The 26,407-nt window shown below is 38.2% G+C and overlaps 13 protein-coding genes across 13 annotated transcripts; 7 read left to right on the top strand and 6 right to left on the bottom strand. All coding sequences in view use genetic code 12, as the record gives it.

Annotated features, from left to right (window-relative positions):
• Positions 1-604: 604 nt before the first annotated feature.
• CPAR2_603660 (uncharacterized protein) lies at positions 605-2,401 on the bottom strand (the record flags this gene model as incomplete). The annotated part of the gene is made up of 1 exon (XM_036809779.1): positions 605-2,401. One exon carries the CDS (start codon positions 2,399-2,401, stop codon positions 605-607), a length of 1,797 nt encoding a protein of 598 aa, XP_036663133.1.
• A 122-nt stretch (positions 2,402-2,523) lies between these two features.
• Positions 2,524-2,763, bottom strand: CPAR2_603650 (uncharacterized protein; the record flags this gene model as incomplete). The annotated part of the gene is made up of 1 exon (XM_036809768.1): positions 2,524-2,763. One exon carries the CDS (start codon positions 2,761-2,763, stop codon positions 2,524-2,526), a length of 240 nt encoding a protein of 79 aa, XP_036663132.1.
• A 43-nt stretch (positions 2,764-2,806) lies between these two features.
• CPAR2_603640 (uncharacterized protein) lies at positions 2,807-3,103 on the bottom strand (the record flags this gene model as incomplete). Its single annotated transcript, XM_036809756.1, has 1 exon — positions 2,807-3,103. One exon carries the CDS (start codon positions 3,101-3,103, stop codon positions 2,807-2,809), a length of 297 nt encoding a protein of 98 aa, XP_036663131.1.
• A 182-nt stretch (positions 3,104-3,285) lies between these two features.
• On the top strand, positions 3,286-4,536 carry RAD52 (recombinase; the record flags this gene model as incomplete). The annotated part of the gene is made up of 1 exon (XM_036809745.1): positions 3,286-4,536. One exon carries the CDS (start codon positions 3,286-3,288, stop codon positions 4,534-4,536), a length of 1,251 nt encoding a protein of 416 aa, XP_036663130.1.
• A 147-nt stretch (positions 4,537-4,683) lies between these two features.
• On the top strand, positions 4,684-5,970 carry CPAR2_603620 (NEDD8-activating protein; the record flags this gene model as incomplete). The annotated part of the gene is made up of 1 exon (XM_036809734.1): positions 4,684-5,970. The coding sequence occupies one exon, from the start codon at positions 4,684-4,686 to the stop codon at positions 5,968-5,970; it is 1,287 nt and encodes a 428-aa protein (XP_036663129.1).
• A 58-nt stretch (positions 5,971-6,028) lies between these two features.
• CPAR2_603610 (carboxylic ester hydrolase) lies at positions 6,029-7,339 on the bottom strand (the record flags this gene model as incomplete). The annotated part of the gene is made up of 1 exon (XM_036809723.1): positions 6,029-7,339. The coding sequence occupies one exon, from the start codon at positions 7,337-7,339 to the stop codon at positions 6,029-6,031; it is 1,311 nt and encodes a 436-aa protein (XP_036663128.1).
• A 4,078-nt stretch (positions 7,340-11,417) lies between these two features.
• Positions 11,418-13,301, top strand: CPAR2_603600 (multicopper oxidase; the record flags this gene model as incomplete). The annotated part of the gene is made up of 1 exon (XM_036809712.1): positions 11,418-13,301. One exon carries the CDS (start codon positions 11,418-11,420, stop codon positions 13,299-13,301), a length of 1,884 nt encoding a protein of 627 aa, XP_036663127.1.
• A 2,372-nt stretch (positions 13,302-15,673) lies between these two features.
• CPAR2_603590 (uncharacterized protein) lies at positions 15,674-17,575 on the top strand (the record flags this gene model as incomplete). Its single annotated transcript, XM_036809701.1, has 1 exon — positions 15,674-17,575. One exon carries the CDS (start codon positions 15,674-15,676, stop codon positions 17,573-17,575), a length of 1,902 nt encoding a protein of 633 aa, XP_036663126.1.
• A 700-nt stretch (positions 17,576-18,275) lies between these two features.
• Positions 18,276-19,694, top strand: CPAR2_603580 (uncharacterized protein; the record flags this gene model as incomplete). The annotated part of the gene is made up of 1 exon (XM_036809690.1): positions 18,276-19,694. The coding sequence occupies one exon, from the start codon at positions 18,276-18,278 to the stop codon at positions 19,692-19,694; it is 1,419 nt and encodes a 472-aa protein (XP_036663125.1).
• A 163-nt stretch (positions 19,695-19,857) lies between these two features.
• Positions 19,858-20,185, bottom strand: DPM2 (Dpm2p; the record flags this gene model as incomplete). Its single annotated transcript, XM_036809679.1, has 2 exons — positions 19,858-20,112; positions 20,183-20,185. 2 exons carry the CDS (start codon positions 20,183-20,185, stop codon positions 19,858-19,860), a joined length of 258 nt encoding a protein of 85 aa, XP_036663124.1.
• Positions 20,186-20,432: 247 nt separating this feature from the next.
• Positions 20,433-23,660, top strand: SRO77 (putative Rab GTPase-binding protein; the record flags this gene model as incomplete). Its single annotated transcript, XM_036809668.1, has 1 exon — positions 20,433-23,660. The coding sequence occupies one exon, from the start codon at positions 20,433-20,435 to the stop codon at positions 23,658-23,660; it is 3,228 nt and encodes a 1,075-aa protein (XP_036663123.1).
• Positions 23,661-23,779: 119 nt separating this feature from the next.
• Positions 23,780-24,814, top strand: CPAR2_603550 (uncharacterized protein; the record flags this gene model as incomplete). The annotated part of the gene is made up of 1 exon (XM_036809657.1): positions 23,780-24,814. One exon carries the CDS (start codon positions 23,780-23,782, stop codon positions 24,812-24,814), a length of 1,035 nt encoding a protein of 344 aa, XP_036663122.1.
• A 26-nt stretch (positions 24,815-24,840) lies between these two features.
• Positions 24,841-26,229, bottom strand: CPAR2_603540 (putative serine--tRNA ligase; the record flags this gene model as incomplete). Its single annotated transcript, XM_036809645.1, has 1 exon — positions 24,841-26,229. The coding sequence occupies one exon, from the start codon at positions 26,227-26,229 to the stop codon at positions 24,841-24,843; it is 1,389 nt and encodes a 462-aa protein (XP_036663121.1).
• Positions 26,230-26,407: the final 178 nt, after the last annotated feature.

Raw genomic sequence — 26,407 nt, 5'->3', positions numbered from 1 at the left:
TGTGATGTAGCCACTTTGACTTGTCTATAAAAAATTTATCAAGAAGATTTTTTTTTTTTTTTTCTTCATTCTGTTGCATAGAAAAGCCATTTCACACTACAGGACAGTGTAGATGAACACATCCAAATACTGATGTCAGCAACTCAGCTGTTTTATCCCAGGTGAACGTATTGATGGATACTCATTTGAATAGTATAATGGTCACTTTGACATAGTGTAGTTTGAACACTTCTCTCAAACAAGTGAATTCATGGGATTTCGCAATATTCATCAATTGCTTTCAATCAATACTTTCCTCCACTAATCGGAAAATTAAAATTAAGTCTCTTCCTTCATAGCTCTTATTTTCTTCTTATTTTCACTACATACTCTGTTTCTCTCGAAACGTATGCTAAATTAATCGAATTTTACACTAATCAGAATTAAATAAGGAGCTTTAGTCGTGTTAAGTACACTAACAAATTCGACTTCTGAGTTGAAAATATGTTTACTATTACGACAAGTCATCATTGGGTACCCATTACCACCTTAGGGGTTAGAACAGAAAGCAACTTACAGCCACAACAAATCGTATACTTTTTCCAAATTCACACAAAAGTTCCTTTTATGTCCCCCATATATCATAAATTTTCTCCAGCAACACTTTCCCAATTTTCTTGTTCCCCACTTGCGTTTTAAACTCCTCTACCATTAATTGTTTCTTTGCCTCCAACGGAGTATGAGCATTTTGCTGGTGGTAATAATCAAGCAATTTTTTTGGAGTGGAGAACCGATTTTGTACGACAATTGCCTTCTCCAAAGAACAGCCCTTGATCGTCATCAACATTAGTATGAAAAGTTCCTTCACAGTCATTTGTGTTGTCTTTCCCATCATTTCTTGAAAACTGGAAAATAAGTGACAACATTCGTAATTTGCTCTTGTTTCAAACTTTCCACGAAAATTCATCAACAATTCATTGTAGTGGTCCTGATTGCAAATGTCCCTAGGTCGAAGAACAACCAAATTTTTATGAGCATGAATGTCCTTGATGACACCCGTAAGAGACGCTAGGAACTCAGTTGTCTCGTCAATGTCTTTAAATCTTCGTAGATATATGCGAGCATTAGTAATGGTCTGAGCAATACCGGTTTGTATCGAATCCATAATGGCATAGGCACGCTCCTTCACCATGCTAACCTCTTCCACCAAGTAAAAACAATGCGTCATACCTGATCTCTTCATCCTATTTTTTTGTTCTTGAAATCTGCCATCCTTGATGGAGTCACTCAAATCATCAATTCTTTTCCTCTCGCAAAGGTAATTCAAAACTGCCTCCCTGCCAGTACGTAAATGCCTTGCAACCCAAGTAACGTCACCGCATGATAAAGCCTTGACATCACATTTAAGGCCAGCAAGCTCAAGCTGTCTTCGGAAGAAATCGCGCTCTTCTTTAGCTCTAATCTCCCGATTATCAATGTATATAAGCACTTCATATTCATCTTTGGTCCATATTTCATACGGGGTTCCATCATAAACTCTGTTTTGAGAATCGTGAATAAAATTTGTAGACGAAAACACTCCTGAGACCAGTCTTGAATTGTGAGCAGGATTATGTGTCCTGGACGATGATTGACGAGAAGGCTGTAGATTGACACTCCTATTCAAAATGGGGGATGATTTCTCGAAACTCGACTCAAACCTGACTCCATTGTCAAAGGAACTATTGGCGACAGCGGTGGTTTGTGTGGGCGGAGATTCAATATTCACAGCAGTTTTCAACTTTGACGCCAACTCCTTTCCCTCGTCAGTTAGATAGTACATCTTTGGCGATCGCCCTGTAACATAAACTAATTCTTTCTTTATCAACGTTTTCATAGAATCCCATGCTGAATATGTTGATGTCGCTGTTGTACTGAACGCTTTGTCACTATATTGCGCTGCATGTTGGGAAATCTGCTCTCTAGTCATACCTGTACCTTCACGATCCTTCAAGTGCAAAGTCACCATTATGGCAAATGCCCCCGATCTATGCTTCGGAACATAGCTACTGGCCGTGCGTGCTCTTTTAGCTGGTCGCGTCTCTCCTTCTTCTTCTTTTTCTTCCTCCAATTGATCCACCTTGTTCAAAGCTCGTTTATGAGCTTCAGCTTCATCCATGAATCCAACCGGTGGTTCCCAACCGTTAGCTTTGCAAAGCTGGATGACTCTGTTACTTAGAATCACGGCGGTTTTGACACCAATATATTTTGTCTGTTTGAGTGTCTTGGTATCTGTGATTGGCTCTTTTATGCGTCTGAGCTGGCCCAACATTTTGTTATACAACACAGCCATTTTCGAACCATTCCTGGTTGCTTCAATCGCATCAGCTTCTATCCATTGAATAATGCATTGCTTGAAATCCTCTGGTCTTTCGTCTGACATTGTAGGCTGGGGACAAAGCTATGCTTTAAAAATTTAGACTAAAGCGCGTTTGAAAGAAGAAAAACAAAACTTGGACACTAAGAATCCACTAAAGTCATCGTCATCACTATAAACGCTAACATCTATCCAATGTCATCACAATCCACCAGCAAAACAAACTTGCCCCCGATCAATCTAATATTCAAGTTTTTACAACAACAGTCGCTCGTCTCTGTATGGCTATATGAGAAATCAGACCTGCGAATCCAAGGTAAAATACAAGGGTTTGATGAGTACATGAACCTTGTGATTGACGAAGCCGAGGAAATTGTGAGTGGAAAAAGGACAAAACTCGGGAGATTGTTATTGAAAGGTGAAAACATCACCCTTATTTCAAGCTTAGATGTATAGATAATAATCAGCACCCTATTTTAATGAAAATCGAACTTTCTTTTCGGTGTCAAAGGTTAACTTCTTTGCGGCTGTGGATAATTCTGCTTGTCTTTGTCGGCTCAAGAACCGTCTGTTTCTGCCCTCTTGCGTGATATTCGCCTTGTAATGGCTCACTTGTTCGGCTCTTTTGCTCACGGCAAGTTGTTTCTTGGTAGGCGACTTGACTTTGATCCTGGATAGCTCTATCGCCGACAATGCGTCGCTTGACAAATGTAGCACCACTATGAACAGCTTCGGTCGAGCGTCAAACACTTCCAACTCATCACTCATATTAACATTTTTGTCACCACTGTTTGACTCTTGATGATTATACACACACGATAAGCTTTGAGAAAGAAAGTAGAGCAGAAGAAAAAAAATGTTACAATACGAATCCGCATATTTCTTTTAGCAACACGTCTTCAGGATTAGATTACGGACACGAATAACAACACTATTAAATATTCACTTGCATGAGCTCACTGACTGGTAACCAACAACCCAGAAGACCGACAAAGCCACCTTTGCAGCATTTAGGGCAACAGCGACAACCCCAGCTGTCAACTCAGTTCACTGAACCGGAGCGACGCGAAATTCAAACAAAGCTCAATAAAGCTTTGGGTCCAGAATACGTTAGTTATCGTCCTGGAGGAGGTGGAAGCTCAGTCCAGTACATAGAGGGTTGGAAGGCACTCAACTTGGCCAACGAAGTGTTTGGCTTCAACGGTTGGAATTCGGAAATAATGTCGTGTGAGATTGACTACTTAGACACGCATGGCAACACGGGTCGGTGCTCCTTAGGTCTCTCTATTGTGGTCAGGGTAACTCTTAAAGATGGCACGTATCATGAAGATATTGGATACGGATACATTGACAATGCCAAAAGCAAGTCGCAAGCGTTCGAAAAGTGCAAAAAAGAGGCGTACACCGATGGGATAAAGCGATGTCTAAGATGCTTTGGTAATGTTTTGGGTAACTGCTTATACGATAAGACAATCGTGAAACAGATGAGCAAGTTGGAAAAGAAAAGTATCGAATACGAGCCCGATGACTTTCATCGTGACCCTATATATGCGGAAAGAGAACGAAAGAAGCAAGTGATGGAAAAGAGAGCTCAAGAGGAAAAAGAGCGGGAGACAAGACGCGAACAGGAAAGGTTGAATGCCCCTGATGAAGCATTTATTACACCGAGACTGCCTTCGAAGGTAGTGCAACACGTGAACAAGAGAAAAGATGCTGACGAAATTGACGAATCGTTCAATTTCAGTGATGATGGTGCAGAGGACCACGAACTCGATCATGTGGAAACCAAATCAACTCAGATCGAGACGTCAGAGACCAAAGACCAAGAAGAAGATGGAGAAGTGGAAGGAGAAGGAGAAGGAGAAGATCTGAGTCATTTCCCTGCATTTGTGGCAGCAAAGAATGCAGCACTTTTACAATTGAAACAGGATCGTAATGGTGAGGAAATACCTCAGTTTAACACTACATTTGTGTCGCCCAATATTGAACGCACTGTTGACCCAACCAAATCAGTGCCTGTGAAACGAACTGATTTAAAGGGCAAGACGCCTCCACTCGGCGTGAATCATTTACAAAATAGAGTAAAGAAACCGGTCACCAACAATCATTTGAGTAACAACTTTGGTAAAAGAATTGGCGTCCCACCAATGAGACCAGTCAGACGACTACATGGAGAAGAGATATCTACAATAGAAAAATAGATAAAGAAAACCTTTTGTATATCGATATAGATTAGAAATATCTAGATTTTGCATTTTACATATGTATAGTGGAAGAGAAAAAAAAGCGTATGTCAAAGTATGTGCTGCTCTTTCCTCACCAAAGCAAAAAGCAGATAGCATAAACAAATGAGGGATGTGTCTTCAATCCACTCACTAGTGGCCAACATCGGTCCCTTCAACGAATACCTGGACATCTATTCTGCTCAAGACTCATTCGACGCCCTTCAATCAAGCAAAGTTTTAATCATTGGCGCTGGTGGACTTGGTTGTGAAATTCTCAAAAACTTATCCATGACTGGGTTCAAAGACATACACATTATCGATATGGATACTATTGATTTAAGTAATTTGAATCGTCAATTTTTATTTCGTCATGATGATATCGGCAAGAGTAAAGCTGAATGTGCAACACGTTTTATTCTTGAACGAATTGGTAATTCCGATTTGAAAATAACGCCCCATTTCACCAAGATTCAAGCCATGGGTCTTGATTTCTATCGAAGTTTCCAAGTTATTGTTAGCGGATTAGATTCGGTGGAGGCAAGACGATGGATCAACTCTACGCTATATCGATTGGCCCAAGATGAAAATATCATCATCCCCTTGGTGGATGGGGGCACCGAAGGGTTTCGTGGACAAAGCAGGGTGATTATACCGACATTGACATCATGTTTTGAATGCTCATTGGACTTGCTTAGTGCACAAACAACTTATCCGGTTTGTACAATAGCCAATACGCCTCGACTACCGGAACATTGTATCGAATGGGCTAGTCAACTTGAATGGAGTAGACAGTTCCCTGGCAAGAAATTTGATGCTGATGATCCTGATCAAGTTGAATGGATGTATCAGACTGCTAGCACACGAGCTGGTGAGTTTGGTATTGATGGAGTGACAAGAAGTTTGACCTTGGGGGTGGTTAAAAATATCATACCGGCAATTGCTTCAACCAATGCTATAATTGCTGCTAGTTGCTGTAACGAAGTGTTTAAAATCGTCACCAATGTAAATCCTATTTTGGATAATTATATGATGTATTCGGGAGATGATTCGATATTCACATACACGTATTCATATGCTAGGAAGCAAAATTGTGCCGTTTGTGGATCCACTGCGAAAACAGTTGCGGTGCAAAGATGGTGGACATTGCAGCAATTTATACATGAGATAAAGTCGAAGCAAGAAATTCAAATGACAAACCCCAGTTTGACTAGTGGCGACAAGTTACTATATATATCTAGTCCTCCAGAGTTGGAAGAAGCAACCAGGGGGAACTTGAGTAAGAAAATGAAGGATTTGATCCATCGTGGGGAAGAGATTGTCATTACTGATCCAAACTTGCCAATATCACTTCGAATAATTGCTCATTTGGAAGGAGATGACAAGGATCCCGAATTTAGTCTACAGTCATAGCTCTCCAAAATTCAATCAAACTTTTCTTTTCCTTTTCCTCTTTGCCTATTATTACTTATTAAAATTTATCCATTTCCTCTAAAACGGAGTTGTTGAATTGTGTAATGTTGTCAAGATACACATGGTGTCCACTGTTTTCGATAATCTTGACATCACTATGCTGGTGTCTGCCTGCAGAATCGGCTAAATTGTTTATAATATCACTGCACATTTGGCCTCCTGTTTTATCCATCCAATCACCATCGCCATACCACCATGTCATATCACATCTTAGCTTGTGTATTTCTCTCTCAATCAACGGAAACCTAGCATCAGCACCAGGGGCAAGCAAAAAGTTTAACATGTACTCACCTGATCCTCTAGCTTGAAATATTCCATAGGCATACTTGTGCAACAAATGAGCTTCTCGCGCGGGCAACTTAGCAAATCTTCTTGATGACCATCCACTAACTACTTTTGAACCCATGGGCCCAGCTTTTCGAACCAAGACAAAAGGCGAAATATTTCTTTCCCAAAGTCGTTTGAAATATCCTGGCACTGGTATTTGACGTTTATGTTTGATTATGGCCCCCGGTGAAGCCATGATGATTTTCTTGCAAAAATAAGGGTCACGTGCAATACCATAACATGCCATCAAGTAAGCACCCATTGAATGTGCCATTATCAACATTTTGGATTTATCGATATCCTTTTGAGCAAGCCAAGCTTCATAAGAGTCATAAAACCAATCTTCAACTTCCTTGAGATTTTGTGGGTGAAAATGTGGTCGAGAACTACAACCATACCCGAATAGATCAATGGCATGGATGCACCAGCCATCACGAGAGGATATGGCGTCAAAATTTTTGAGGTAAAAGCCAAGACCAGCCCCATATCCATGAATCATAACCAAATGCTTCAATGAAGCCAGATCAGCTTCTGTTTTGCCCGGCGGATAAATGACGAACTCATTGATATAGTTTCCCTTGTCGTCTATAAACACCTTCAACACTTTTGAAGTCCTACCTAGATGATCCATATTGGGATAAAATGGTAAAACTGACAACAATTCATGTTGAAATTGAAGTGGGTCATTGCGTAGTTTATAATGCTCTATAGACTCAGCAACACTTAATGGGAAGTTATTACTAAACAATTTGGAGATTGGAACCGATGTTGGGTGAGTAGACCTTTTATAATGTGAGTGTTGGTGGACTTCATTTGTTGTAGCATTCAGTACCTCTGCCACCACTCTTTTCCCACTTTGTGGCTTTGACAATGACTTTTTCTTTGTGGGTATTGCTCTAGGCACATAACTAAGCAAGTTATTGACTGAAAATGTTGATGAGTTAAGATTAAAGTTGGAAATACTAAACAAGCGTTTGCTCATTGTACCCCCACGTTTTATTGGTAAAAATTGAACAGTGTATATGAGCTTATTTCTAGACAAAAGCGATTGATTAGAACAGCTTGGTGGTGCTGGTGGTAGTGACTAAATCATGAATAAGAATGAATCAGTTGTATTAATGAGGCGGTGGGGTTCTTATATATGTTTGACAACCAAAATGCAAACACGAAACACTCAAACCCTGGTCAAACGCAAACAAAAAGAATCAAAAATTGAGAAACGTGTTTACAAGTCAAACGAAATGCAAAAAACTGTTTCCTCTAAGTAGATATTTGTTGAGTAAGTATCAAGTGATGATAATGAAATGTTGAGTAGTAGTGCTGCTATGTCTTTCAGTGTACTAAATTGCAATGTTTTCGGACGGAATTCAGTCCTACAGAAAAAATTTTTGGGTTGTTGTTGCAAAAGAGTTCTCGTTTTTTGGTCACGTCATGTGTTTCTTTTTTGTTTTGGTCCCCTCCACTACTTCAGCATAATCTACCAATTATACACGACCACACAACAAAATTGTTGGGTTTGAAACCAAAGACTTTGTATGGGGTAAGGAAAGGTCATGCACTTCCCGTCGGTTGGGAAACTCAAACTTGTTGGGGAGTCTTTGGGGGTTGGCTGGGAGTGACAGCAGGAGAGTATTTTTTGGAAATGTTTGGGGCTAACACATACAACCTAATGACAATGAAAACTTTTTGATGAGATTGATTGCAAAATTTCTAATATATTTTGCAACACTTTATACATAACATACGAACGTGCTAATACCTAAAAGAACAGGTGAGGCAACTTTGGCATTCTGACGGGGTTTCCTTGAACGTACCATTCTTGAGAGAATTAATCGATGAGAAGTCAAACAATGCCTTATGCATTACAATGTATGTCGTAGCAAATTAGCTGCATCAGCTTCAAAGCAATCGAGAAAAAACGCATCTGAGAGTCAACTAGTCCATTATGAAAAGTTGTGGATAGAAAAACTACTGTAGTCAAGGCACCAAAGATGTAAATGGCTCAATCACTTTCTACAACGGTGTTCCGTTGTCACAATTCTAACAATGACATTTGAAAACAATAAGTCAATTAGTGTGGTTGCTTTCAACTGATGACAATGAAGCGCCAGTTGTTTTCTAGAAATAATGTCATGACTGGAATACAATTGTTGTTTATAAAGAGAAGCGAAACATAGAAAAGCGCATTATTGAATAGGCTTTTACTGAACCGAGTACAAAAGGTAACAAGATGCGCTCTTCTATTGGAATTCCAACCAACAAGTGTGTTTGTAGTAAAGTTCATAAATGTTAATTCTGTCGGATTTGTATTTCAATAATTGATTTTTCTGGATTAAATTTGATTGGTCCAATGCCCCGAACAGAAAAATGCATCCCGCCTGAGACGCACCAAAAAAAAAAATAAAAAAATAAAAAATAAATGTGCACTAAAAAAATAAATAAATGTGCACTAAAAAAATTAAATTTTAAAGGTACACCCCAACCCCAAAGAGATTTTTACGAAAATATGTCAATCTAAAGACAAGAAAAATATAGTGAGGTTTTTACTATAATATTGAATGCCAAGGGGGTAAGGGTAGGGGGTTGTTGGATACTTAATAGACCTGACCCCTGAACCCTGAACGCAGTTCTTTTAAACCACCAATGAAGACTGGCTCTTCTCAATCAACCCCATTGCAGAAATGCAAACAACAACAAACTGAGAAGTATCAGAAATGCAGGAATGCGGCAAAAGCTAATTCTTCATGTATTTCCATTGTTTTTATGTATTCGGTTATTATTATTGTGCGCACGTGTTCCGTCCATTTTTATTACTACCCATATTTATTGAGAGTTATTACTTACTATATATTCTTCATTTCGTCATGACCTCCCATTCACTTCATCACAATACTGCCTATTGACACATTTGTCATAAGCTTCACTGTTCTCATACACGTATCCTGGCATTACACCATTCAAGTAATCACTCAACTCATCATTACTCTAAGTGATAGTTGCCGCAATTAAGACCCGTCTTCAACATAACATCGTTTAGGCATTGGTGTTACATCGTTTTAAGTACCACTTGCTACATCATCTGTCCTTATCAGCGTTACAACTATCAGACATATTAATATGCAAACGACCAAGTATGTGGCTGTATCGAATCTGGTTTTCATAATATTCATCTCTCAAAGCTTTGTCCGCGTAAGAATCAAATAACTTTCCTGTAAAGTATCCGTTAATATGCATCGTTACACTAGTTATAATTGTCAATATTGAGTATTTGAATAAACCTGTTCCCATAATTTAATATAGCTCAATAACGATATTTAATGTTCGACTTCATGTTCGACTTGATTTTCTTTGATAATTATTTAAATGTCTTTTCTTTAACTTTTTTGTATTTTTGTGTTATATTGGTCCAAGTTATAGGTATATTGTTTTTCTGTTGGGTGTGATTTAATTGGCTACTTTTTTAAAAAGTCCAAAAGCATGGGTTTTGACATACGAGGAACAGAAACGTATCATTCATTGGAGCCATACTTATTAGCCATTCAGCCGTAATCAACCTTTCGTTATGTACAATTTAAAGCAAATTTTTAGATTATTATTGGTCAGGTTCTACAATTTGTTTTTCGTGTAAGTTTGAAATGTAATAAAACAACGATGAGGTATAATGATTGGTTGAAAACATCGCATGTTTCATACAATAAGGTTTTAAAAACAATAAGAGTTTAGATGCACCTGTGGTTATTAAAAAAAAGCAGCCAATAACAATGTAATTGAACAAAGGGAAGAGAGACGAAAAAAGAAATGAGGGTGTGAACAGTGACACCAGTCGAAAGGAGCATCCGTTTTTTTGCCAGGTAATAAACCCGTTCCGTTCCTTGTACTGTACACACCTGTGAATGCACTGAAAACTGGAATTTATGTGTTGACAAAATTCCCATACGGCGGATGTAAAAACTAGTTCAATCAAAGAGAAAAAAAAAAAAAAAAAAATAAATTCATTGCAGTCTAAATCCCATAAGCGGAATTGGTATTTTAATTGCAAAAATACAACAACAGAATAACTCAATTCTCATTTGTTGGAAAAGAAGAAGCATTGAATACTATTGTTACATTTGACGTTATATATATATTGTTTTTGAGTTGTTTTCTTGCACAAACGGCATTAAAAGTTTGAAATTAAATTGAGTTACACAAAACTAAATACAGCCTAATTTTAGTGTCTGCATATTAATACAATTCGAAAAACCACACACTATTGTGTAGGTACTTCTTTTGTTATTGGCTTCTGATGAATTTTTTTGATGGAAAAGATAATACTACAGTACAAAACTAACTGGGGGATTCTCTTCCCTTTGACGGATATAACCTCTTGTTAGGAAACATATTAACCATCAGACACTGTTGCTTCTGTCTTTGTAGATTTTTTTTTTTTGGTAAAAAGTGCACATACACACTGTGGTGGCTTTCCATTTCTTCAACACTATCAAAACCTCCTCAAGAGTTAACATAGATGAAAACTCTATTTTGAGAAAAACTGGCCATTTTTTGTAGACGCATATGCTTTCCAATGTCGTAGTTTACCATATCTACTACTACAATCTACTTTACTTCCCATACCACTCTATACAGCTTATAGGATGATCTATTTTTTACGCTTCGCTGCAGAAAGCCAAGAAAATTTGTATCTCTTAAATAATCTGCAACACTAAAACCCAAACCAATCCTTTGCCCAGAAAAAAAAAATATCATTTATTTTGTAACTATTTGTTTAAACTGTATGATTTATTATCAATTTCATCAGTAGCGTCTAATACAACAGGAAGGATATGCATTCTTTTGATTGTTTTCTTACAAACAGGGCAGATTGGGCAGACGGCTGGCATTATAAATAATCAACAATGTCCCACTTGCCTTTTCTCAAACTACTCTAAAACCTTTTTCTTTTGGTTCAATTCATTTAGTCTTTTTGGGTCTTTGAACGAAGCAGTTGAAAAACAACCAATCACTGCTACTACTACTACCACAACCACAACCACAATAGATCTAGAGTAGTGTATCCAACAATGAAGTCATTCATTTCGCTAATATTCCTCACTATATTGGCACTCGTCACGGCCGAAACTCACACATGGTACTACACTGCCAACTGGGTCGATGGACTCAACCCCGATGGAGTTAAAGAAAGACGTATGATTGGGTGGAATGATACTTGGCCATTACCCACATTGAGAGTTAAAAAGGGCGATAGAGTCAATTTGTACTTGACCAATGGGTTCGATGACAGAAACACATCATTGCATTTCCATGGTATGTTTCAAAGAGGTACTAATCAAATGGATGGACCAGAAATGGTTACTCAATGTCCTATCCCTCCTGGAGAAACCATGTTGTATAATTTTACTGTTGATGAGCAAGTTGGATCTTATTGGTACCATTCACATACTTCAGGTCAATATGGGGATGGTATGAGAGGTGTATTCATTATTGAAGAACCAAGTAAGGATGATTATCCATATGATTACGACGAAGAAGTTGTCTTGACATTGAATGAACATTATCATGAAGAATCGGAAGACTTGATGCCTAAGTTCTTGAGTAGATTTAACCCAACTGGTGCTGAATTGATTCCACAAAACATCTTGTTTAATGAAACTAGAAATGAAACTTGGAAAGTTGAACCAAACAAGACATATTTGTTGAGAATTATCAATATGGGAAGATTCTTGTCCCACTATGTGTGGATGGAAGATCATGATATGACCATTGTTGAAGTTGATGGTGTATACGTTGAGAAAAACACCACCAATTTGATTTACATTACTGTTGCTCAAAGATATACCGTTTTGGTTACCACTAAAAACTCAACTGATAAAAATTATGCATTCATGCACAGACTTGATCCTGATATGTTGGATACTCAACCATCGGATTTGGAGTTGAATGGTACAAACACCATCATGTATAATGAAAAATTGGGTAAAGCTGAACCATATGATTTGACTCAGGATGAACTTGATGATTATTTCGATGATTTCTTCCTTGTACCATTGAACAAGGAGAAACTTTATGATGATGCTGATTACACCATTACTATCCAAGTGCAAATGGACAATTTGGGTGATGGTATCAACTATGCTTTTTTCAACAACATCACCTACACCAAGCCAAGAGTGCCCACTTTGCTTACTGTCTTGTCCGCTGGTGATGAGGCTACTAATGAATTGATTTATGGTACAAACACAAACACGTTTGTCTTGCAAAAGGATGATGTTGTTGATATTGTGCTCAACAACTTGGATACTGGTAAACATCCATTCCACTTGCACGGTCACATTTTCCAATTGATTGAAAGACACGAGGCTATTGATGATGATGATGATCCAGTTGCTTACAATGCCAGTGACCATGCCGAATGGCCAGAATATCCAATGATGAGGGACACGGTTTTCTTGCAACCACAATCATACATGGTTTTGCGTTTCAAAGCTGATAACCCCGGTGTTTGGTTCTTCCATTGTCACATTGAATGGCACTTGGATCAAGGTTTGGCAATTCAATTGATTGAAGACCCAATGGGAATCCAAAACAATTCAACTCAACAAATCACTGACAACCATAAGCAAATTTGTGAAAAAGTAGGTGTGCCATGGGAAGGTAATGCTGCTGGTAATAAAGAGAACGTATTGGACTTGAAAGGCGAGAATCTTCAACACAAGAGATTGCCCACTGGATTCACCGCTAGAGGTATTGTTGCTTTGGTGTTTTCATGTGTTGCAGGTGTTTTGGGTTTGGCTGCTATTGCCTTTTACGGTATGCAAGATATCAATAATGTCGAAGAAAGAGTTGCCAGAGACTTGGATGTTGATTTGGATGAAGAAGATGAAAGTGGTGCTGAAATTGTTAGACAAACTTCTTCAACTGAAGGCTCATCTACTCATAAACATTGAGGAGCTTACTTTTTGTTACGACATTGTTGGTTGCTTGATCGATATGGGTGAGAGAGAGCTGAGGTGGCTATACGGAGCCGGTTTCAGAAGTACTTGTCCTCCTTCCTGCCAGCAGGTACCAACTTGTCGAATAATAGAATGGCTTTGAAAGATATGCAGAAAAAAGAATAGATATTCTTTTCTTTCCTTGATTTGATGAAAACGCGATGTCCCCAAATTATCCCCTTCTTTGTTTTATTTTCATATATACTTGAGTTAACTTCCCACCTAAGAAGTGTCCTCTCAACTAATACGTTTCTTATATATATATAGGTTAATTATAATAGGCTACTTTACCCATGCTTCGACCCTGATTGAGATGTAGTTGACTACAATAGTGAGTCTTTTTCGAATTAGGAAGAAACTAATGGCACAAACTTGCACTAGATAATGGGAGTGCTATTTCGCTTATCACGAGCAAAGAGAAACATATTGATGGCTGCAAAAAGTCTGGTTTCGATGCCAATTGGTGTATATATGGCACTGTGTCAAAAACATCATCAGTCTTTGAAATACAGACGCAATAGAAAAAAGATGCTTCCTAGTTTTCCCACCCTAATGCATGTTCTCCCACCAATCAGATTAATGAAGTTTCGGATTATGTCAATATCCCGAGGCAATGGCTTCAATGCATTCGCTAAAGACTTTAAAACCACTCACGTTGTTTATAACCAAAGGATTAAAAATAAACTTGACAGGTTTTTTGTATGTGTGCAATCGGAAAAGTATTGTTTTCGATATCTACACAAAATGGTAACATCAGACAGACAAAATATATATATAGAAGTAGTACACAAACCCATTTAGTGTCCGTGTCTGATTAATGCAATACGCTATTCTATGATTGGCTACTAATAGAATGAATTTAATATTTTAGTAAGGAACGACAATAAGAAAAGCCTACGACAACATATGAAAGATGAATACGAATTTTTTTATTTTTTTTTTTATTCGAGCCGCCTCATTCCAATAAAATAAACATTTTTTTCACCTAAAAAATATAGTCAACTGATTCTTACAAGGATTATCGTAGCACCTACCAAAAAACCCTCCTTTGAAACGTTCTATCACGGTAACACTAACCACTTGATTCTAGATGTTTTGCTATTGTTCTACTAATGAGTTTCGTATTATTAATCTGTTACAACAATATTTTGTCCACCTTCTTCCCTTTTATTCTGTGATTAAATGATGTTATGTCCTAACCGTATGACCTGCAGATTATACCTCTGTTTGTTATGGTTACATTGTTTGTATGTTTTTGTTCAAAAAGCATCCAATTAAAAAGCTTCACAAAGGATAAGGTCGTGCAATAAGCACCAAACATGTTTAATTTAACACAAACACAGCAAAGAGACACCCGCTGTACATTATCAGATTGAATCAGTAGCTTTTCCTATTACTCAGTTTTATTACACATTATACATTTCAGCAAACAATAAAGAGCTGTTTGCATTGAACAAGACAAAAAGAAACATAGAAAAAAAAAAAAGAAAAAGGAAAATCAGCCAATGAGACAAAAGTGTCTGAAAATTGACAAGAGGCAGTTTCCCGTATATGGCTCGAAAATATAAACTATGGTGACTACCCAAAAGGATAAAACAAACTACCAGCACAAATAAGATTGCAACTACTGTTGGCTTGTACAGGGAGAACATAAGAGATGAGAATATCTTTGCAGTAAGGACACGATTGTTGACTCCTTTTGTCATGAATAATTATTCTTGAGGTATAGTGTCTTCTATTTTATATTGTATTGTTTTGTTTCTATTGTTTCAATTTTGTGTAACTGATGGATATAAATTATTTTCAGTGTTGTGTTCCTCCCAAAAATGTTAACGAAAAAAAAAAGCCCTTTCTTAGTGTATATTCCCATCTTCAACTTAGATTATTTATATATCTCAACTGATCTTTCCTTTTCTTCAATTTGGGCATTAAGAAATTTGCTCACTTATTCTTCTTTCTCGTTTAGAAACTAAATACAGTTACTAGCCCACTAAATCTTCCACCCATCAAAGCTTCCTTCTTTGTACCAAGGTTTTGCGCTTTGCCAAGAAAACGGATTAACAGAAAAACACTTCACATAAAGACTGCCAAGACTTTATTTCCCAAACAACGGCTTGATTTTTGTATTTTGTTCTTTTTTGACAGCATTGTCTAATTAACTACTTCGACTATTACTACTGCATCGTCTACAACCACCCCCCTGGAACTAAAGGAATAACAAGCTAGAAGATACACAAAGAGTCGGTTATCCCATCACCTAATTATTATTATTCTTGGCATTACCGACATTTCAATACATCTCATATTCAAAATATCCCATTTAGAAAATGAGATTGTGGAACTTTCTATCAGTATTGTTCTTATCAACACTAATAGCCGCCGAGACTCATGAATGGTGGTTCAAAACAGGTTGGGTTGATGGACTCAATCCCGATGGTGTTTACAATAGAAGTATGATTGGGTTCAATGGAAGCTGGCCATTACCTACATTGAGAGTTAAAAAATACGATCGTGTTGTCTTACACTTGATCAATGGGTTTGATACTGCCAATACTACTTTACATTTCCATGGTATGTTTCAAGCTGGTTCAACACAAATGGATGGTCCGCCATTTGTTACCCAATGCCCCATTCCTCACGGTGAAGTTTACACTTATAACTTCAGTGTTGATGGTCAAGTTGGATCTTATTGGTACCATTCACATACTTCAGGTCAATATGGGGATGGTATGAGAGGTGTATTCATTATTGAAGAACCAAGTAAGGATGATTATCCATATGATTACGACGAAGAAGTTGTCTTGACATTGAATGAACATTACCACAAGACTTCTGATGAATTGATGCCTGATTTCTTGAGTAGGTTCAACCCAACGGGTGCTGAACCCATCATTGACAATATCTTGTTTAATGAAACCCGGAATGCCACTTGGAAAGTTGAACCAAACAAGACGTATTTGTTGAGAATTATCAATACGGGTAGATTCATATCGCAGTACGTTTGGATTGAAGACCACAACATGACTGTTGTTGAGGTTGATGGTGTATACACCGAACCAAAGGAGGCTAGTATGCTCTATGTCACTATTGCTCAGAGATACACTGTACTAATCACCACTAAAAACTCCACTGACAAAAACTATGCCTTCATGAACAAAGCTGACGACACAATGTTAGATACTATTCCTGGTGATTTACAATTGAATGGAACAAACTACATGATGTACAATGATGGTGACAAACCGGGACAAAATTATGTTGACTCCATTGATGACTTTTTGGATGATTTTTACTTGGTTCCCTTGGATAAGCAAGAGATTTTAGATGATGCTGATTATACAGTCACTGTCCAAGTGCAAATGGACAATTTGGGTAATGGTATCAACTATGCCTTTTTCAACAATATCTCCTATACAGCTCCAAAAGTACCCACCATTCTTTCAGTGTTATCTGCTGGTGAGCATGCAACAAATGAATTGGTGTATGGATCAAATACAAATACATTTGTTTTGGAAGAAGATGAAGTTGTCGATATTGTGCTTAACAACTTGGATACTGGTACCCATCCTTTCCATTTACATGGACATGTTTTCCAAGTTTTGGAAAGAGGAGAAGCTAGGGATGACGATGAAGATCCAATTGCCTTCAATGCTAGCGATCATGCCGAATGGCCCAAATACCCAATGAAGAGAGATACATTGTACGTGCGTCCGCAATCGTACTTTGTCATTCGTTTCAAAGCTGACAACCCCGGTGTTTGGTTCTTCCATTGTCACATTGAATGGCACTTGGATCAAGGTTTGGCGGTGGTGTTTGTCGAAAACCCCAACGCTATTAGAAACAATGAAACTCAACAAATCACCGACAACCATAAGCAAATCTGTGAAAAAGTAGGTGTGCCATGGGAGGGTAATGCTGCTGGTAATAAAGAGAACGTATTGGACTTGAAAGGCGAGAATCTTCAACACAAGAGATTGCCCACTGGATTCACCGCTAGAGGTATTGTTGCTTTGGTGTTTTCGTGTGTTGCAGGTGTTTTGGGTTTGGCTGCTATTGCCTTTTACGGTATGCAAGATATCAATAATGTCGAAGAAAGAGTTGCCAGAGACTTGGATGTTGATTTGGATGAAGCAGATGAAAGTGGTAGTCATGATACTGTTGATGAAATCGTTGCTGAGGGAAACAGTTCCACTCATGAACGTTCTTCAACAGCCAAATACAGCAATTAAAAGAAAAAAGAGAGTCACATAGTTAGGTTGAGAACTAACTGACCACTTTGGAAACTCCTCTTGTCGCTCTCGTCTACTCCTTGTCATTGAATAGTATGGTTAAAAAAATTGTGTGTGTGTGGATATATTATTGGATGGTGTTATTTGAATTGCCTAATTTTATATCTCGTGAAGCGACTAGACAATGATATTAGGTAAAAGATAGAGAGCAGAAAGGAGTTTTTTCAATTCTCAAAATTGCAATAGGAAGCATTACCTTGTTTTGTGAAAGCTAGGTAAAATGCAATGAATTTTGAATGATTTCACATTTGTACAAGAAAATGTGCCCCCCCTCCTCCTTACCCCCCGATCCCCCGTCCTGCAACAATACAAGTCTTTTTTTTTTTTCAAATTGGAGTGTTTAATATTTTTGTCAGTTTTATCGTTTGTAGCTATAAGTAGCGTTTCGTTTTTTTAGTTTAATAGTTTAATCAATCCCGGAAGCTAAAATGAAGTTCGCAGATTTGATAAATCGAAGGTTGCTAATTTTAAACAGGCTCTGAGCTTGAAATATCGACTCCATACAAGAGTGACTTGATTGGACAAAACTTGTGGCTTTCGTGGTCTACCTTCCCAACTTTGCTGAACATGGTAGCACTTGTTAGTAAAATTGACCTCTTTGACAATCTCAAAGTAAACCACCCAGATCAATTCACAAATAATGATCGAGGCTGTGTACATCACAGATGTGTCAAATACATTGATATTTGAATACTGCAATGGTTTGTCACTACCTAAGTACAAAACAATTCTCCCGAAAATAACCGATATTGATAGTGATCAAATAGGTTTCGAGAACTCATCTACAAACACACCGATCAAAATCGTCATCAATTCAACGTACTATGTAGTTGGTCACAAACATCAGTCACTACTTATATACGTCTTGTGTTCTGAGGATAAAACCGTATCCAATCCACTCATTCCACACACATTCATTACACGATTCGTTGAAACTTTGCAAGACTACTTTGATGACTTGACTAGAAGCAAAGTTGAAGCCAACACCGATATAATTACCTTGATATTGTATCAAATGCTAGACGACGGAATGCCTTATATAACTGATTTCAACAAAATAAGAGATTCGGTTAGCCATACTTCGCTACTTTCGAAAATCATCAACGAAGCATCAAAAACGACTGGATTACAACCGGAAGTCAAGCAAAGTTTCACTACTGATATCCCATGGCGAAGAAATAATGCCCGACATACGAATAACGAAATGTACGTTGATGTGATTGAAAATGTCAATATGATTTTGAAGCCAATTGTAACAAAGCTGAAACGTGAGCAATACGATTCGGCGTTTTATTCAAGTAAAACAGATAACAAAGTCGACAATTACGTCTTGAGTGGATGCATCGATGGACAAATTGATTTTTTCAGTCAATTGTCCGGTACTCCCACATTAGAGTTAACTTTGAATAAAGTTGGTTCCAACTTAGAAATGCCCAGGTTTCATAGATGCATAAATTTGGATTTATTTAAGGAAAGACGCGGAGTGCTATCGTTCATTCCACCTGAAGGGAAAAGCACATTGATGAAGTATCAATTTGACTTGAACGAACTAAAAAGCAATAGAGAAAAGACAAGTTTGATCAAATTGAGTACGATTGATGTTCAATTTTCAATCGAGCCAAATTCATCCGAGTTTGAAATTAAATTGTTCCCAGCAAATATGATCACAAAAGTTGATTTCATTAAAGTTGAAATTGTTTGCGAAGACGTGGATGACCAGGTAAAAATTAATAGAATCAGTCATGGTGATTTTCAAACATGTGTATCGGGCAAACACGAATGGAGTAACAAAGATTTGAAAAAGGGCGTGGTTCCTACTCTCAATGGAACAATTATCGCAGAAGACAATGAGGAACAAGAACAGCCCAAAGGAGAGCAAAACACTCACAAGAGACCACTGTATATTAAGTTGAACTATTCACACAAAGGTCCAGTTCCCAGCGGGATGAAAATTGATAGTTTATTAGTGGTTAATGCTAAAGGTTTGGGTGAAAATATCAAACCTTACAAGGGAGTCAAGTATACTACAAAAAGCGGTGATTACATTGTGAGAGCTTAGACAGCAACTTGTGTAAATAGCGTGCCACTAAAACATGCGTTTTGCACCTTAATTGTGTATTATTATACAGTAAACTCCATTGACACCTTAATCCTGCTGTCTTCGCCCTAATTCACTAGTTAATAACCGCATACTCCATGGAAACTCAATCCATACTCACACTTTATTGTGCTTTTTTCTTACTCTTTTGCTTTTGTTGGTTCTTTATCAAGACTTTTCCAATAAATGTACCCACTCCTAAACCAGCAATAAGGAGCAACAACAATGGCAATTTGATAGCATAGTCTCTTGGTAAAAAGAACTTGTTTATGCATGAATCCTCATTGACAAATGGTATTACGAATACCCAAGCTGTATAGTAAGTGAAAACCGATGCTGCTACGAAAAGCATTGCAAATCCAAGTAGTTTATCTGCGGCCTATGTGTGTTATCATGTTAGTAAAAAAAAAAACAATTGTACCTGTACTAGTCCCTTTGATTGAACATACCATGGTTGTTTTTAATCCTTGTACAATGTAACCAATATCAAAAACATCAATGTATGAAAAATGAGAAATATTGATTACGTGTATCTTAATTTAGCACACATTACACGACATATGGTCACGTGAATCATTTTTTTACTCCTTATTTAACCTTTTTTTCATCTTATTGTCACGTTTGAGTCTGTCAAAAGCCCGAACAATCCAGATCAACTATTGTATACAGCCACTCCTCACAACCACCCACTCTCTCACAATGTTTTCAAAACTCAAATCAAGAAAAGCCCCACTATCGCTCAACTCTATATCAAATACCTTGAAAACCAAGGGGGCCAAGAACTTATCCCCGGAAGAAATCAATGCTAAAAAAATTGATATAGAAGTGATTAATCAACTTGGGGTACCCAAGGACTCCATTACTGCAATAGCATATGATCCAGTTCAATCCCTACTTGCAATTGCCACGAAAGACAATGATGTTCGAGTATTTGGTCAAATTAATGTTGAGGTTGTGTTTGAATTCAACATCAAGCATCCGATTGTATCACTTCGATTTGTCAAGGGCGTTTATTTACTTTGTACATCACCAGGTTCCGGGCTCACAATACTTTCCTTACACTCAAAACAGATCATTGGAACATTTTCCTTCCCGGGAACTGTAACAGCTGCTGAGACTGACCCATCATTGGACTGGGCTATATTCGGTCTTGCAAACGGAAGCTTGATATTTTACGATGTGGATAGATTAAACTTGACCCAATTCCGAATCGATAACCTACAAAAGAAAGTCATGCCAAAGGAAAAGATGTCGCCCGTTGTGTCTATTGAATGGCATCCGCGTGATATTGGAACTTTATTGGTTGCTTATAATCAATGCGCCGTAGTATATTCCTTGGTCACTGGACAAATCAAAAGTACTTTGACTTATACCTTGTTAAAAGAACACAAGGGTTTCCAATATTCGAACCACATCGCCACTGGAGGGAAAAAGAAGTTATTTGGATCGCTGAAATCGATTACACCGTTGATCAAAGAGGCTCATTTCCATCCTAATGGGCTTCACGCAGTAACGGTCCACAATGACAATACTATTGTATTTTGGGATATCGAAGGAGGAGTTCTATTGGAAGCAAGAACATTGTATGAAACACAGCTCCACAAGCCAGGAGCGTATTTGGAAGTTCCAGAACATTTTAACCCTATTGAACAGGTTAAATGGATTTGTGGAGAAGACCCCGAGGAAACTAGATTAATAGTCAGTGGAGGCGATCCAGATGCTACCAATACCATTACTGTGATGGACTTTGGATACACTTTGAAATATTCCATGACATCGCATGAAAAACAAGGAATATTCTACTCCAATCCTCAAGGTGGCCAACGCAAGATACCAATCAGCATTTATTTGAATGAGAATGATGTTGATGGAGCTGTAACCGAGGTAATAACCAAGATTCAACCAGTGACCCAAACTGGTTCTCCGTATTTCCATGATGGCCACAATCCTGCATTCTTGTTACTTGTGTCAAACTTGGGCAGGTTATACGTGGTGGCATTTTCAGATAAAGCAGGTGGCCAAGGTAGTGGTGATTTGGGTAATACAATACTTCCCACATCGCTATCATTGATTGTGCCACCGTTGTGTTATTGCGATGTGCAATCAATCGTTCGAATTGATTGGTATAGTATCATGTCAAGTCGTGCATCACAAGGTGTTAGCTCAAAAGTGAGGCCACTCCTTTATGGTGGAGCTCCTGTACCTTTAGCTAAAATGTACAAGCCTCTCGGGTTCAACGACGGACTTCGTAATATAATGATCACTGGACACGAAAATGGGTTGGTACGATTTATTGACATCACGAAAGGTGAGCAACTGGGTGGCGAAAGCATCGTTCAGGTTGCGTTGAAACCAACGTTGTATGATTACCATAACCCAGCAAATCTCAAAGTGATAAAAGTATCTTGCTCTTTCCAAACGCGTCAACTTTTAGTTGGCTTGGCTTCAGGTGAAGTGGTTATTTGCCGGTTTGGTAAAACCCCAAATGTCAAGAATGCTGGGATCAGCTCTTCCAAGGACTACAGTGATTGTCCTATCCATCACGGGAATGGCTGCGCGCTGCTTGTTGATATTAGCGGTAGGATTTCTGGATCCGTGGCTACCTCAGCTTCTTTTTTGCCGTTGTATTTGTTGAGGCTTGATCCATCAGAGCAAATTTCAGTACTTAAAATGAGTGATTCTGGATTTGCTGCTGTTGGTTATAAATCAGGACGGTTGGTTGTTTGTGATATATCAAGAGGACCCGCCGTGATTTTCAATCTTGCTAACGTAAAGGAAAACTTGGTTTCTGTTACTGGGAATTGCTATCCAACTGTACTCGAATTCTCCATTATGGAGTTTGGCATAGACGGATACTCATCGTTAGTTTTGAATGTGGGAACAAATTGTGGAGGTAACTTGTTGTTTTACAAAATAACCCCCATGGGCAACGGAGGGTATCAAGTTGAATTTGCTAATAAAACAGCGCATCTCAATTACAGAACAGCCGATGGAGGTGATGCAGAAGCTTCCAAACTTCTGCAGTTGATCCCCATTGATGCTCAATATGGATTATCAGCAGTTGCCGATGAAAAAAAGTTTAATCAGTTGGCAACCGGTGTTCCTATTCCTGGGTATATTATTACAGTATCAGATAGAGATATTAGAGTGATTACACCACCAAAAACAAAACTAGCACACAAGGTGGTCGAAGATGTGTGTTTGAAAGCAAGCGTGGTACATTACAAAGACAAAGGGGTGGTATTAGCTTTGCTTGTTAGAACTGGGTTTATCAAGTTGTTGTCGCTACCCTCATTGCACGACATTGCCAACATAAAACTACCAAAAGAGACATACCGCATGGTGCAAGAATCTCTCGAATCGGGAACTGCACTAGACTCTGATTTGTTATCCTCGGGAGAAATGTTTGTTCGAACATCAGCAACAGAGTCTGTTTACATTTCCCCATACGAAAAGACCAAATCAAGGGACGATAGTGAAACGGACAAGTTGTTCAATCCAAATGCTATTATTCCACCTAGACCATCAGCCAGCACATTGCTGTGGGCAAAAGGTCAAATCAGTTATGTTTCTGTTGAAGATTTGGCTATGCTTATTGCTGGTCCACACAGAAAAGCACCAAAAACTGAGGAGTCAAATTTGGCTCATAATATCAGCCCTGAAGCTAACCCACAAGCAAATTACGGTGGCTATAATGCCAGAGCACCCAGAGAAAAAGCGTATGAAGAACCAGTTAGAAAAGCTGGTCAAGGAGCAGGAGGATTTGGTGCCCCAGGGTTCATGAGGTCTTTGCAAAATGGATTACAAACAGCCGAAGAGACATTCAATGATTATGCAACAAGTGCCAGTCAAACATTCCAAGATGGATACGAAGATCAGAAAAAATCATTTTATAGTTCGGCATTGCAAAGTAAGTTTGGTTTCTAGATGTTTAAATAGAGAGAGAGCAGGATGTTTAAAAGTTACACAAAATTGTGAAAATGAAAATGTAAACAATTGTAGAAATATGAACTCTAAAACGTGTTTGATCGAATCGGTAGGCCACGATGAACAAAGAAAATCAACTTAGAGATGTTACAAATACCCCGGAATCAATTCAAAAGTCACATTTCAACCACGGAGCACTAAACTTGGACAAACATTTTGACTTGATTCACGAAACTCATAATGATTTACAACAACAATTACATCGAATAGAAACATCAACTAATCAAACTTATGTTGATTTGGAACAGCTCTACTCACGACTGAAAAGCAATAATGACAATTTGAACAAATTGTTGAAAAATGTAGTGGAGTATTCGAATGAGGTGATCACAGAAGGCAATGCAACGAAAGCTGATATGGGTCTGATTTTGAAGGCTTTGGAAGAATTGAAATTAAAAGAAGTTTCCTTGCGGGATGACGATATGGCCAAAATAAAGGGTGCCATAAGGCTGGTTTACTTAGAAAGGGAGGGAGAGGAAGGGGACTTGAAACAGTCTCATGAAACACTTGCCACATTTTTGAAAGATGACAGAATAAGCAAGCAAATTCTTCAAGAGCAATTCGAACAACTATCAAAATCAATTAATGCCGTGGACAATTCTGCAACTTTGAGTAGAATTGAGGGGCTATTGGGGAATCAACAGTGGAAAAACGATTTCAGAAAAGAGTTGAAAACGCATAAAGAGCATATGGAATCGATCAGTGATCAACTACTAGCTAAATTGTCAACCATTGACCAAAACTTACAAAAAAGTGGCAATAATGAACTCACGACACAACTGATTGCATCTAAAGAAGCAAAAGTCAGTGAATTGGAAATGAAGATTAAGATGCTTGAAGATAAGTATAATCTTCTTTCATCACAATATAGTGCAAAATATGATCAGTATAAAATCCTTCTGCAACAATTTCAAGAGCTATCAGGAAAAATGCATGACGACAATACCTCAAGCCTGTCCTCGTCGAGTATTCACAACTTGAAGAGGTTTTACCAGACCAGTTTGCAGATGATTGAAGAACATAACCTTGTTCAGACTGACAAGCGAATTGTTAGTATGCCAGCGGGGTTTTCCAATAATTCAGACGATGATTAAATTATATATACAGGTATTACATAGAACTATTGAGGTTTAGTAATGATGTCTCTACCATCCATAAATGGCACCAACACCTTCGGAACTCGTATAACATCATTCTCTTTGTCGTAATTTTGCTCAATTAGCGCAACAATAACTCTAGGAACAGCCATACAAGTTCCATTCAACGTTGCAACATGTGTCGCTTTATCACTTTTCCCAGTGAATCGAATTCCGAGTCTTCGTGCCTGGTAATCCCCACAATTTGAACTACTAGTCAATTCTCCCCATGAACCTCTACCAGGCATCCAAGCCTCAATGTCATACTTTTTCATAGCAGGGGACCCTAAATCTGAGGTCGGCATGTTTAACAAACGAGCCTTCAACCCCAACTCCTCAATAACTTTAACTTGAAAGTTTTTAATATCTTCAAGCTCATCCCTAGCTTTTTCCAAAGTTGTAAAATGGAAAAGCTCAACTTTAGTAAACTCATGGACTCTATACAACCCTTTAGTATCTTTGCCACTAGCACCTGCTTCAGCTCTATATGACCTCGATACCCCGGAATACTTGATTGGAAATTTTGTACTTGATGGAAAAATCGTGGATGAATGAAGTGCGCCTAATGGAATCTCAGCGGTTCCAGTCAATGATCTTGGTTCATCCTCAATTTGGTAAATTTGCTTTTCGTTATTCTGATCATTTGGTTTGAAACCGCATGCGCGTACAATTTCGGACTTTACGATTGATGGTGGAATAACCATTGTATAGCCATGTTGACGTGCTTTAGACAATGCATACTGTACCAACGCTTGCTCAAGTAGAGCACCATCGCCCAACAAATAATACCATGAAGGTCCTGAAATCTTTGATGCGGTTGCAAAATCAAATAAGTGAAATTGTTCACCTATAGTCTTGTGGTCTCTGGTTGAGTCAGAGTCAGCAAAGCCACTAACTTCATCCGATGTGGTGTTGATATATTGCACCAACTCTTCCTGAGTCTCACTCTTAGGAACAGTGGGATCAAGCAAATTAGGCAACGCCTCTGCTCTACTGTATATTTCCTCCTGTAGCTCCTTCACGAGTTTTTCCAATGGCTTGATTTCATTTTTAATTTCACCAAGTCTGCGTTTGATTTCGTCAACATTGGGCTCCTTCTTTTGGACCTTTTCCGCCAACTCTGCTCTTTCTCTCTTCAATGTATTAATCTTTGTGTATGTCAGTGATTGCATGGGACGAGTTTTGACAATGTAGTCCACATCATCGATCAAACTCTTCGGTAGTTGGCGTTTGGTGATTGACTCCTTATATTCATTAGATCGTTGTACGACATCGGCCAAATCCAATTGCGCTCGAAGGAGTATTGATGTGTTTTTGGCTGCGCTACTACCGAATCGAAGGGACGGCCTCTGTGGAGCTATCACGCGAAGCATCTGCAGAGTATAGCTAAATGCTTATCACCTCACAATTGCAAAAATTTTTTTGCGCGATCAATCACTGAAACACTAATAGGTTAATACAAGATCAGTCGAAACTAATTACAAATAACTCAACGTTCGCTTTAATAAAAACGCTTTTTACATGTCATAATCATAAACTATACATAAACCA

This window comes from Candida parapsilosis, contig 005504 (genome assembly GCF_000182765.1).
Source record: "Candida parapsilosis strain CDC317 annotated contig 005504".
Lineage (NCBI taxonomy): Eukaryota > Fungi > Ascomycota > Pichiomycetes > Serinales > Debaryomycetaceae > Lodderomyces > Lodderomyces parapsilosis.
This window is presented reverse-complemented; position numbering and strand designations above follow the sequence as displayed.